The sequence below is a fragment of the Capra hircus genome, chromosome 12, assembly GCF_001704415.2.
Source record: "Capra hircus breed San Clemente chromosome 12, ASM170441v1, whole genome shotgun sequence".
Taxonomy (NCBI): Eukaryota; Metazoa; Chordata; class Mammalia; order Artiodactyla; family Bovidae; genus Capra; species Capra hircus.
In genome coordinates this window covers 14,342,589-14,355,127 of record NC_030819.1, presented here as the reverse complement: position 1 = coordinate 14,355,127, position 12,539 = coordinate 14,342,589, and the positions used below count along the sequence as shown (strand labels likewise).

The window sequence follows — 12,539 nt, the reverse complement described above, 5'->3', positions numbered from 1 at the left end:
TATGATACAAGGATGTTGAATTTTGTCAAGGACTTTCTCTGCGTCTATTGAGATAATCATATGGCTTTTATTTTTCAATTTGTTAATGTCATGTATTACACTGATTGATTTGCAGATATTGAAAAATCCTTGCATCCCTGAGATAAAACCCATTTGGTCATGATGTATGATCTTTTTAATATGTTGTTGGATTCTGATTGCCAGAATTTTGTTAAGGATTTTTGCATCCATGTTCATCAGTGATATTGGCCTGTAGTTTTCTTTTTTTGTGGCATCTTTGTCAGGTTTTGGTATTAGGGTGATGGTGGCCTCATAGAATGAGTTTGGAAGTTTACCTTCCTCTGCAATTTTCTGGAAGAGTTTGAGTAGGATAGGTGTTAGCATTTCCCTAAATTTATGGTAGAATTCAGCTGTGAGGCCGTCTGGAACTGGGCTTTTGTTTGCTGGAAGATTTCTGATTGCAGTTTCAATTTCCATGCTTGTGATGGGTCTGTTAAGATTTTCTATTTCTTCCTGGTTCAGTTTTGGAAAGTGGTACTTTTCTAAGAATTTGTCCATTTCTTCCCAGTTGTCCATTTTATTGGCATGTAGTTGCTGATAGTAGTCTCTTATGATCCTTTGTATTTCTGTGTTGTCTGTTGTGATCTCTCCATTTTCATTTCTAATTTTATTGATTTTGTTTTTCTCCCTTTGTTTCTCGATGACTCTGGCTAATGGTTTGTCAATTTTATTTATCCTTTCAAAGAACCATCTTTTGGCTTTGTTAATGTTTGTTATGGTCTCTTTTGTTTCTTTTGCATTTATTTCTGCCCTAACTTCTAAGATTTCTTTCCTTCTACTAACCCTGGGGTTCTTCATTTCTTCATTTTCTTGTTGCTTCAGGTGTAAAGTTAGGTTATTTATTTGACTTTTTTCTTGTTTCTTGAGGTATGCCTGTATTGCTATGAACCTTTCCCTTAGCACTACTTTTACAGTGTCCCACAGGTTTGGGTTGTTGTGTTTTCATTTTCACTCATTTCTATGCATATTTTTACTTCTTTTTTGATTTTTCTGTGATTTGTTGGTTATTTAGTAGTGTGTTTTTCAGCCTCCATATTTTGGAATTTTTAATAGTTTTTCTCCTGTAATTGAGATCTAATCTTACTGCATTGTGGTCAGAAAAGATGCTTGGAATGATTTCAATTTTTTTGAATTTACCAAGGCTAGATTTATGGCCCAGGATGTGATCTATCTTGGAGAAGGTTCTGTGTGCGCTTGAGAAAAAGTTGAAATTCGTTGTTTTGGGGTGAAATGTCCTTTCGATATCAATTAGGTCTAACTGGTCTATTGTATCATTTAAAGTTTGTGTCCTTATTAATTTTCTGTTTAGTTGATCTTTCCATAGGTGTGGGGGGGGTGGGTATTAAAGTGTCCCACTATTATTGTGTTATTGTTAATTTCCCCTTTCATACTTGTTAACATTTGTCTAACATATTGTGGTGCTCCTATGTTGGGTGCATATATATTTATAATTGTTATATCTTCTTCTTGGATTGATCCTTTGATCATTATGTAGTGTCCTTCTTTGTCTCTTTTCACAGCCTTTGTTTGAAAGTCTATTTTATCTGATATTAGTATTGCTACTCCTGCTTTATTTTGGTCTCTATTTACATGGAATATCTTTTTCCAGCCCTTCACTTTCAATCTGTATGTGTCCCTTGTTTTGAGGTGGGTCTCTTGTAGACAACATATATAGGGGTCTTGTTTTTGTATCCATTCAGCCAGTCTTTGTCTTTTGGTCGGGGGATTCAACCCATTTACATTTAAGGTAATTATTGACAAGTATGATCCTATTGCCACTTTACTGTTTTGGGCTCGAGTTTATACTCCCTTCTTGTGTTTCCTGTCTAGAGAGGAAACATTTAGCATTTGTTGGAGAGCTGGTTTGGTGGTGCTGAATTCTCTCGGCTTTGGCTTGTCTGTAAAGCTTTTGATTTCTCCTTCATATTTCAATGAGATCCTTGCTGGGTACAGTAATCTGGGCTGTAGATTATTTTCTTTCACCACTTTAAGTGTGTCCTGCCATTCCCTCCTGGTCTGAAGAGTTTCTATTGAAAGATCAGCTGTTATCCTTATGGGAATCCCCTTGTGTGTGTGTGTGTGTGTGTGTGTGTGTGTTTCCTTGCTGCTTTTAATATTTGTTCTTTGTGTTTGATCTTTGTTAATTTGATTAATATCTGTCTTTGGGTGTTTCACCTTGGGTTTATCCTGTTTGGGACTCTCTGGATTTCTTGGACCTGGGTGATTATTTCCTTCCCCATTTTAGGGAAGTTTTCAACTATCAACTCCTCAAGTATTTTCTCGTGGTCTTTCTTTTATCTTCTTCTGGAACTCCTATGATTTGAATGTTGGGGCGTTTAACATTGTCCCAGAGGTCTCTGAGATTGTCCTCATTTCTTTTAATTCGTTTTTCTTTTTTCCTCTCTGATTTATTTATTTCTACCGGTCTATCTTCTACCTCACTAATCCTAATCTTCTGCCTCCATTATTCTACTATTTGTTCCCTCCAGAGTGTTTTTTATATCATTTATTGCATTATTCATTATATATTGACTTTTTGTTATTTCTTCTAGGTCCTTGTTAAACCTTTATTGCATCTTCTCAATCCTTATCTCCAGGCTATTTATCTGTGATTCCATTTTGTTTTCAAGATTTTGGATCATTTTCACTATCATTCTTCAGAATTTTTTATCAGGTAGATTCCCTATCTCTTGTTCTTTTGTTTGGCTTGGTGGGCATGTTCCTTTACCTGCTGGGTGTTCCTCTGTCTCTTCATCTTGTTTATATTGCTGTGTTTGGGGTGGTCTTTCTATATTCTGGCAGTTTGTGGAATTCTGTTTATTGCAGTGTTTCCTCGCTGTGGGTGAGGGAACTGTGTATGGGTGGCTTGTCAAGGTTTCCTGGTTAGAGAATTTGTGTCAGTGTTCTGGTGGGTGCAGCTGGGTTTCTTCTCTCTGGAGTGCAATGAAATGTCCAGTAGTGAGTTATGAGATGTCAGTGTGTTTGGAGTGACTTTGGGCAGCCTGTAGACTTCTGTGGCTCAGATGGTAAGGCTTCTGCTTGCAATGCAGGAGACCCAGGTTTGATCCCTGGGTTGGGAAGATCCCCTGGAGAAGGTAATCGCAACCCACTCCAGTACTGTTGCCTAGAAAATCCCATGGACAGAGGAGCCTGGTAGGCTAAAGTCCAAAGAGTCAGACATGACTGAGTGACTTCACTTTCACTTTTGGGCAGCCTGTATATTGAAGCTCAGGGCTGTGTTCCTGTGTTGCTGGAGAATTTGCGTGGTATGTCTTTCTCTGGAGCTTGTTGATCCTTGGGTGGTGCTTAGTTCCAGTGTAGATATGGAGGCATTTAATGAGCTCCTGTGGATTACTGTTCCCTGGAGTCAGGCATTCTCTGGTGTTCCCAGGATTTGGACTTAAGCCTCCTGGTGGTTTTCAGTCTTATTTTTATAGTAGCCTCAGGACTTCTCCATCTATACAGCACTATTGACAAAACATCTAGGTTAAAGATGAAAAGTTTCTCCACAGTGAGGGACACCCAGAAAGGTTCACAGAGTTACATGGAGATGAGAAGAGAGAGGAGGGAGTTAGAGTTGACCAGGATGAGATGAGGTGGAATCAAAAGAGGAGAGAGCAAGCTAGCCAATAATCACTTCCTTATGTGTGCTCCACAGTCTGGACTGCTAAGAGATGTTCACGGAGTTATACAGAGAAGAGAAGAGGGAGGAAGGAGACAGAGGTGGCCAGGAGGATAAAGGAGGGAATCAAAAGGAGGGAGACAGAGCTGGCCAGTAATCCGTTCCCTAAGTGTTCTCCACCGTCCGGAACACACAAAGAGATTCATAGAGTTGGGTAGAGAAGGGGGAGGGAGAAGATAGAGGTGACTTGGTAGAGAAAAAGGAGAGCCCAAATAGAGAGAGAGCAGTCAAGCCAGTAATCTCGCTCCCAAATAAAAATGGGTACTGAAGATTTGGTTCTTAAAGGTACAAAATTGATAACAAATACCAAAAAGCCAAGATTAAAAATCTAGAGTAAATGTTGAATTTTCAAAAATTCAATATTAAAGAAAAAAGTCACAAAAATTGTATATATAAATATATATGTATATATGAAGTTTGCTTTAAAAAATAGGGTCTCTCTCATTTTTTTTGCAAAGTAATAGTGAAAGTGAAAGTGAAGTCACTCAGTCGTGTCCGACTCTTTGAGACCCGTGGACTGTAGCCCACCAAGCTCCTCCGTCCCTGGGATTCTCCAGGCAAGAATACTGGAGTGGGTTGCCATTTCCTTCTCCAGGGAATCTTCCCGACCGAGGGAATCTTCCCGACCCAGGGATCGAACCCAGGTCTCCCACATTGCAGGCAGACGCTTTAACCTCTGCACCACCTAAATTAAAGGAGTAATAGAGGTCTTAAAGTTTTAAAAAATTAAAAAAATTAAAGAATGATAGTAAAAATAGTAAAAATATATCTAGGACCTTCTCTGGTGTTATTGTAGATAGTGTGGGTGTCAGTTCATTTTGATAGTTCCTTGATCTGGCTTATATTCTTCAAGATCTATAGGCCCCTTCCTATATGGTCAGTACTAACTACCAGTTTTTAACCTATTACACCTGTCACTTCCAAGGAGGTTCCCTCTGTTTTAGCTTCTTCTGTTTGCTGGTCTCTTCAGTGTCTAATTTCTGCCCTGATGCAAGCGGGTGGTGGTGGACACTTTTTTAGGCTCATTTGTTCAGTCATGCTGTGGGGAGGGAGGGACACTGCAAACAAATTACACTGGTGTGTGCTTGCAGTGTCTCAGCCACACTGGGTTTGCCCCTGCTCATGGCATGTGTGCTTTCCCTGTCAACCCTGCTTAGTGTCTAGGTTGCTCTGCCGGGAACTGTCTGGGGCTGACCCTGGGTTGTGTGTACTTCCCGGGTCTAAGCTGCTCAGGTTCAGGTACTCAGGTACTCCTCAAAGGCGCAGACTCGGTTGGGCCTGCATTTTGTGCCCTTCCCAGGTCCAAGCAGCTCAGGTGACCAGGTGTTTGGCGAGCATGGTCACTGCAACTTATTGCCTCCCCCGTCCCTGCCGCTCGGTTTTCTGGATGTACAGTCAGCGCACTTTCTCAGGTGGAAGTTGACTGTCCAAAATCCCAAGAAGTCTTGGTTTGCAATGAAGCCTACTTGCAGTTTGGTAGATAATGCCTCTCTGGGGCCACAATTGCCCCTTTCTGGCTCAGGCTGCCCTCGCCTGCCTGTCACCGGAGGGGGTGGGCCAGCCTGCAGCTGGCTAGCTCTGCTCAGTCCTTTGTTCTGTGAGCAGGCCTGATGGTGTCTTAGATTAGGGCTTTTCATGTGGTAGCTATCCCAAAGTCTGGTTTACTATCCCAAGTTAGTTCCCTCAGATTGCCCTTGGGGCATTCAGGCCCAGTCCTTACTCTAAGCAATGCAGCCCACGCCTCCCTGCCCAGCCTCTGCTTGCTAGTGGCAGATGCAGGCACACGCTGCTTCTCTGCTGGAGGAGTTACCTTTGTGCATGTAATCAGTGGGTTTTAATTATTTATTTGTTTTTCCTCCCAGTTATGTTGCCCTCTGTGCTTCTAAGGCTCACCACAGACTAAGCAGTGAGAGTGTTTCCTGGTGTTTGGAAACTTTTCTCTTTTTAAAGACTCCTTTCCTGGGATAGAGCTCCATCCCTACCTCTTTGTCTCTCTTTTTATCTTTATATTTTTTCCTACCTCCTTGTGAAGACAATGGGCTGCTTTTCTGGGAGCCTAATGTCCTCTGCCTGCATTCAGAAGTTGTTTTGTGGAATTTATTCAGCGTTCAAATGTTCTTTCAATGGATTTGTGAGGGAGAAAGTCGTCTCCCTGTCCTATTCCTTCGCCATCTTAGGACCGCACCCCTCCCCCGCCCCCTGCCCATGTCTCTGCTTTTTAATATGCTGTCTAGGTTGGTCATAACTTTCCTACCAAGGAGTAAGCATCTTTTAATTTCATGGCTGCAATCACCATCTGAAGTGATTTTGGACCCCAAAAAATAAAGTCAGCCACTGTTTCCACTGTTTCCCCATTATTTGCCATGAAGTGATGGGACCAAATACCATGATCTTGGTTTTCTGAATGTTGAGCTTTAAGCCAACTTTCACTCTCCTCTTTAACTTCCATCAAGCAGCTCTTTAGTTCTTCTTCACTTTCTGCCATAAGGGTGGTATCATCTGCATATCTGAGGTTATTGATATTTCTCCCGGAAATCTTGATTCCAGTTTGTGCTTCCTCCAGCCCAGTGTTTCTCATGATGTACTCTGCATAGAAGTTAAATAAGCAGGGTGAAAATATACTGCCTTGACATACTCCTTTTCCTATTTGGAACCAGTCTCTTGTTCCATGCCCAGTTCTAACTGTTGCTTCCTGAACTGCATACAGGTTTCTCAAGAGGCAGGTCAGGTGGTCTGGTATTCCCATCTCTTTCAGAATTTTCCACAGTTTATTGTGATCCACACAGTCAAAGGCTTTGGCATAGTCAATAAAGCAGAAATAGATGTTTGTCTGGAACTTTCTTGCCTCTTTGATGATCCAGCGGATGTTGGCAATTTGATCTCTTGTTCCCCTGCCTTTTCTAAAACCAGCATGAACATCTGGAAGTTCACAGTTCATGTTGTGTTGAAGGCTGGCATGGAGAATTTTGAGCATTACTTTACTAGCATGTGAGATGAGTGCAGTTGTGCTGTAGTTTGAGCATTCTTTGGCATTGCCTTTCTTTGGGATTGGAAATCAAAATTGACCTTTTCCAGTCCTGTGGCCACTGCTGAGTTTTCCAAATTTGCTGACATATTGAGTACAGCACGTTCACAGCATCATCTTCCAGGATTTGAATTAGCCCAACTGGAATTCCATCACCTCTACTAGCTTTGTTCGTAGTGATGCTTTGTAAGGCCCACTTGACTTCACATTCCATTTTGTCTGGCTCTATGTGAGTGATCACACCATCGTGAATATCTGGGTCGTCAAGATCTTTTTTGTACAGTTCTTCTGTGTATTCTTGCCACTTCTTCTTAATATCTTCTGCTTCTGTTAGGTCCATACAACTTCTGTCCTTTATCGAGCCCATCTTTGCATGAAATATTCCCTTGTTAGCTCAAATTCTTGAAGAGGTCTCTAGTCTTTCCCATTTTCCTCTATTTCCTTGCATTGATCACTGAGGAAAGCTTTCTTATCTCTCCTTGCTATTATTTGGAACTCTGCATTCAAATGGGTATATCTTTCCTTTTCTCCTTTGCTTTTCACTTCCCTTCTTTTCACAGCTATTTTTAAGGCCTCCTCAGACAGCCATGTTGCTTTTTTGCATTTCTTTTTCTTGAGGATGGTCTTGATTCCTCTCTCCTGTACAATGTCACAAACCTCTGTCCATATTTCATCAGGCACTCTGTCAAATCTAGTCCCTTAAATCTATATCTCACTTTCACTGTATAGTCATAAGGAATTTGATTTAGGTCATACCTGAATGGTCTAGTGGTTTTCTCCACTTTCTTATAGTCATTTTATTATCTTTATAAGATAATAAAACTAACTGAACCCCCTTTTCTGTTTAAACTCTATAAAGATAAATTCTTTTTTGAAATGCCACGATTAATTTGACAGACTAAGATATGAAACTTCAGAGTTTTTCAAATCAGAAAACATGAAAAGTTCTAAACATTCTGATTATATTGCTCAGAATGATTTAGTTCTTTTTTTAAAGGCATGAGTTTTAAAACTTTCAGTTCAGTTCAGTTGCTCAGTTGTGTCCGACTCTTTGCGAACTATGAACCACAGCACACCAGGTCTCCCTGTCCATCACCACTCCCGGAGTTTACCTAAACTCATGTCCATTAAGTCAGTGATGCAAATGATCCAAGCATAACTTACTCTTTCATCAATTCCAGATTTTCAATAGAGATGAAATCATCTCTTGGAGAGCTTCCTTCAGAGAATTTGCAGTTGGGCTTCCCTGGTGGCTCAGACGGTAGAGAATCTGCCTGTAAGGCAGAAGACCCAGGTTCCATCCCTGAGTCAGGAAGCTCCCCTGGAGTAGGAAATGGCAACCCATTCTAGAATTCTTGCCTAGAGAATTCCATGGACAGGGGAGCCTGGCAGTCTACAGTCCATGGGGTCACAAAGAGTTGTACGCATCTGATCGTCTAATGCTTTCTTTTACTTAAAAATTCATTGGTAAAAAAGGCCAGTTTCTGCATGCATATTTGAATGTGGTTTATTCCCCACTGGCATTTTATCTAGGAAAAGGAAATGGCAACCCACTCCAGTATTCTTGCCTGGAGAATCCCATGGACAGAGGAGCCTGGCAGGCCACAATCCGTGCGTTGCAAGAGTCAGATACAACTCAGCAACTAAACAACCAACCACCAGCATTTTACCTACATTGTATTGATTCTTTAATCTTACTGTTACTGCATTTAATTTTCTGTGCTTTGGTTTTAATAAATAAACTGACAGTTGACATGTGTTTTTCCAAGGTTCAATTTAAAGTATTTATAAAATGCCTTTTGACCTGCTCTGATGAAAGGTCCCATGTAAATAGCAAATATTGTTTGTGTTGTTGTTAATCTCATGTACATTTTGTCTACTGGCCTCTGTCTTTCAAAACTGAGAACTGCGTTTTATATTTGAAGATGTTTTCTTTCAAGATAAAATATAATTAAGATATTTAATATCAGGAAATTATTTCATTTTTCTACTGAAGGATAATTCCTCTTAAATAAAGAACATATCCCTGAGAAAGTGAGTGCTTGTTTGTATGTAATACTTCTGACTTGCCTTATTGATATCTCTGTAAAATTACCTATGTAATTCTCAAGGTCAAATTACGCAGGGAGTAGGAATAAACCTAATTTAAAAGCTGACTTCTTATGGACCACTTAGGAGACTGCTGGTTTTTCACTGCAGTCAGGTTATTGTTTTTTAAGTTATCTTCTTCCTTTAATTACGAATGTTAGTTACAAACATACACACACACATATACACCACATACACATACGGGTCTCCCACTTTAAAAAACCACAAAATGGATACTATGAGATAATTATGAAAAACAAACAATTTTCTGCATATTAAGCATTTAATCAAGGAAATGTGAATAAAATTGCCTGAGATTTTTAGAAGGCAGGAAAGTCACTATAGTTTCTATTGTGTATTATTGGAATGATGGTAGTCTCAATCAGAGACATTTGTGAATTTCTGTCATTTATGGTTGCCATAATTTTGGGAGTTGCATCTGGTATCTAGTGGGTTCATGGCTACTGTTAGTCATCCTAAAATATACAGGACAGGCCCCCAACCGTCAATAATGAATTATTGGTCCAAAATGTCAGTAGGGCCTTGCTTGGGAAACTTATAGGCTATTCTTTTCATATAATAGAACTTTTAAAATTCATCTTCAACTATCAGGGTTCTCCTGGGTTTTGGGCATCCTGTTAATTCTTCATCCCCCTGGGTCTCTTTACAGTATGGCATCGTGGGAAGAACAGGAGCTGGAAAAAGTTCACTCATTGCTGCCCTTTTTAGATTGTCAGAACCCGAAGGTGACATTTATATTGATGACATCTTGACAACCAGTATTGGACTGCATGATTTAAGGAAGAAAATGTCAGTTGCACTTCAGGTATGCACGGCAGAACACTCTCACATGTTCTTTTTATAAGGTGTCTAAAGTTTAAGTGCTTTTAATTTGATTGGTCTTTTCAAGTTAAGTGAATGAATTGATCCTTTTTCCCAATAGAGCATATATTTAGCAGCAGGTGTTTTCAACAGACACTTTCATTGCATACCAGGTTTTGTTTGTTTGTTTGTTTGTTTTTTGTTGTTGTTCACTTGTTAGTTTTGTGTACATGTGATTTAATAACTTACTGAGATAGATTTCTGGACTCAGACTTCCTCAGTTTCCACAATTTTATCCACTGATAATCACATAATTCTGAGAACAGAAGGATAAGTGTTTGCTTAATGCTGCAGAGGTTCCTATAGAGAAACATGAATTTTATTAATAAGTGTCTTACAGATGAAATTTTGCTGTGGGAAACGGAGGACATCTTTTAAAAAGTGACTTTGTCCTTGGAAAACTTTCTGTGAAATAGTGGGGCTTTAAGAATTATAGGATATATAGATACTTTGGAGACACTTTGACAATTTAGCCATTAATGAATAATTTTCACCAGGGAGGCAGTACAGAATAGTGAGGAAGAGCAGGGGACTCAGAATTCTGTCTCTATGTACCTTGGTTTTCTCTGTCTTACAAGGCAGATAATGGTATCACCCCCTCAATCTGTTGTGAGGACAAAATAGGTCAGTGAGTGTGAAGTGCTTTATGTAGACTCATATGTGCCTGCTGTGATGGTGGAGTGTTGAGTTGGTCATCTCTTCCTGGGCTCTGATTCTATACTCTTTTCTTCTTCTTCATAAAGAAGTATAAATTTCAGGGAGAGTTTCGGAGACTGGATTATATGCAGGGTAGACGTACCTATTATTCCTTGTGGTTCATTCACTCAACATAATTCTGTGATATTTACTGAGAAATTACTATCCTCCAGGTATATAGCCAAGGGCAACCTAGATCTTGTGTCCTGATCTATCATCCTGCCTTCTGCTTTGACAGACTGCTGATTTAAAAAAAAAAAATTGAGTTTTTATTTATATACTTAGTAATCATCTGCCCACCAAAGGAAGCTCAGAAAAACACCCTCTTGAGATGAGAAACAGAGGAGATGAGGCAGAATGAGCCAGGCAAATGTGTTTCCTGGAATGTGGGTATAATGTGTCCTGAAATACCTGTTTATCAGGAAGCATGTACAACATGGCACCCAAAGGAAGGCGAATGTGGACTTGGGTACAGCTATTGCTACCTGCCCATGACCTCAAAAATACCTGGAATTAATCTAAGTAATTTAAAAACCAAGATATTCTTTTCAGACTCTAGTGAAATGCCACCTCATACCCCTTAAGATGTCTGCTATCAAAGAATGGGTAGAGAAAAAAAAAAAAAAGAAAATGATAATATTGGCAAGGATGTAGAGAAATTAGAATCCTTGTTCATTGCTGATAGGAATCTGAAATAGTACAGTTACTGTGGAAATCAAGTTGCCGGATGCTCTGAAGAGTTAATGATGGATTTATCATGACCTAGCAACTCTACTTTAAAGTATAAACCCAGAAGAATTGGAAGAAAGTCTTGAAGAGATACTGGAACATGCATGTTATAGCAGCATTATTCTCAACAGCCAAAAGGTGGAGGCACCCAAAGGTCCATTGACAGACGAATCAACAAACGAAACGCGGTGTGTATACATACAGTAGAATATGCAGTTCAGTTCAGTCGCTCAGTCGTGTCCAACTCTTTGCGACCCCATGAATCACAGAACGCCAGGCCTCCCTGTCCATCACCAACTCCGAGTTCACTCAAACTCATGTCCATCGAGTCAGTGATGCCATCCAGCCATCTCATCCTCTGTTGTCCCCTTTCCTCCTGCCCCCAATCCCTCCCAGCATCAGAGTCTTTTCCAATGAGTCAACTCTTCGCATGAGGTGGCCGCAGTACTGGAGTTTCAGCTTTAGCATCATTCTTTCCAAAGAAATCCCAGGGCTGAACTCCTTCAGAATGGACTGGTTGGATCTCCTTGCAGTCCAAGGGACTCCCAAGAGTCTTCTCCAACACCACAGCTCAAAAGCATCAATTCCTTGGTGCTCAGCTTTCTTCACAGTCCAACTCTCACATCCATACATGACCACTGGAAAAACCATAGCTTTGCCTTTGTTGGCAAAGTAATGTCTCTGCTTTTCAATATGCTATCTAGGTTGATCCTGACTTTCCTTCCAAGGAGTAAGTGTCTTTTAATTTCATGGCTGCAGTCACCAGCTGCAGTGATTTTGGAGCCCCCCAAAATAAAGTCAGCCACTGTTTCCACTGTTTCCTCATCTATTTGCCATGAAGTGATGGGACCAGATGCCATGATCTTCGTTTTCTGAATGTTGAGCTTTAAGCCAACTTTTTCACTCTCCTCTTTCACTTTCATCAAGAGGCTTTTTAGTTCCTCTTTATTTTCTGCCTCAGCCTTAAAAAAACAAAATTCTGACACATGCTACAGCACAGATGAACCTTGAGAAAATTAAGCTAAGTGAAATAAGGCAGTCTCAAAGGACAAATACTGTATGATTGTACTAATAGCAGTTACTAGAGTAGCAAATTCATGGATACAGGACATAGAATGGTGGGTGCCAGGAGTGGTTAGGAGAGGGGAGTTGTTGTTTAATGGGTACAGAGTTTCAGTTCTTTAAGATGAAAGGAGATCTGCGGCTGGATGGTGATGATGGCTGTACAACAATGTGAATGTACTTAACACCACTGAACTGTGCACTTAAAGTGGTTAATCTGGCAAATTTTATGTATATTTTACTACAATTAAAATTTTTTTCAAAGGTATCCCTTTCAGGAAAAATGGAAAGAATTTTTTAGCACATTCAGTCCTC

General features: G+C 40.1%; 1 protein-coding gene across 1 annotated transcript in view; it reads left to right on the top strand.

Annotated features, from left to right (window-relative positions):
• LOC108637254 (multidrug resistance-associated protein 4-like) overlaps positions 1 to 12,539 on the top strand; it is a 108,113-nt gene that overhangs the window by 70,610 nt on the left and 24,964 nt on the right. Inside the window, 1 exon segment of the mRNA XM_018056297.1 lies at positions 9,526 to 9,681. Within this exon segment, the coding sequence (XP_017911786.1) occupies positions 9,526 to 9,681 (156 nt within the window).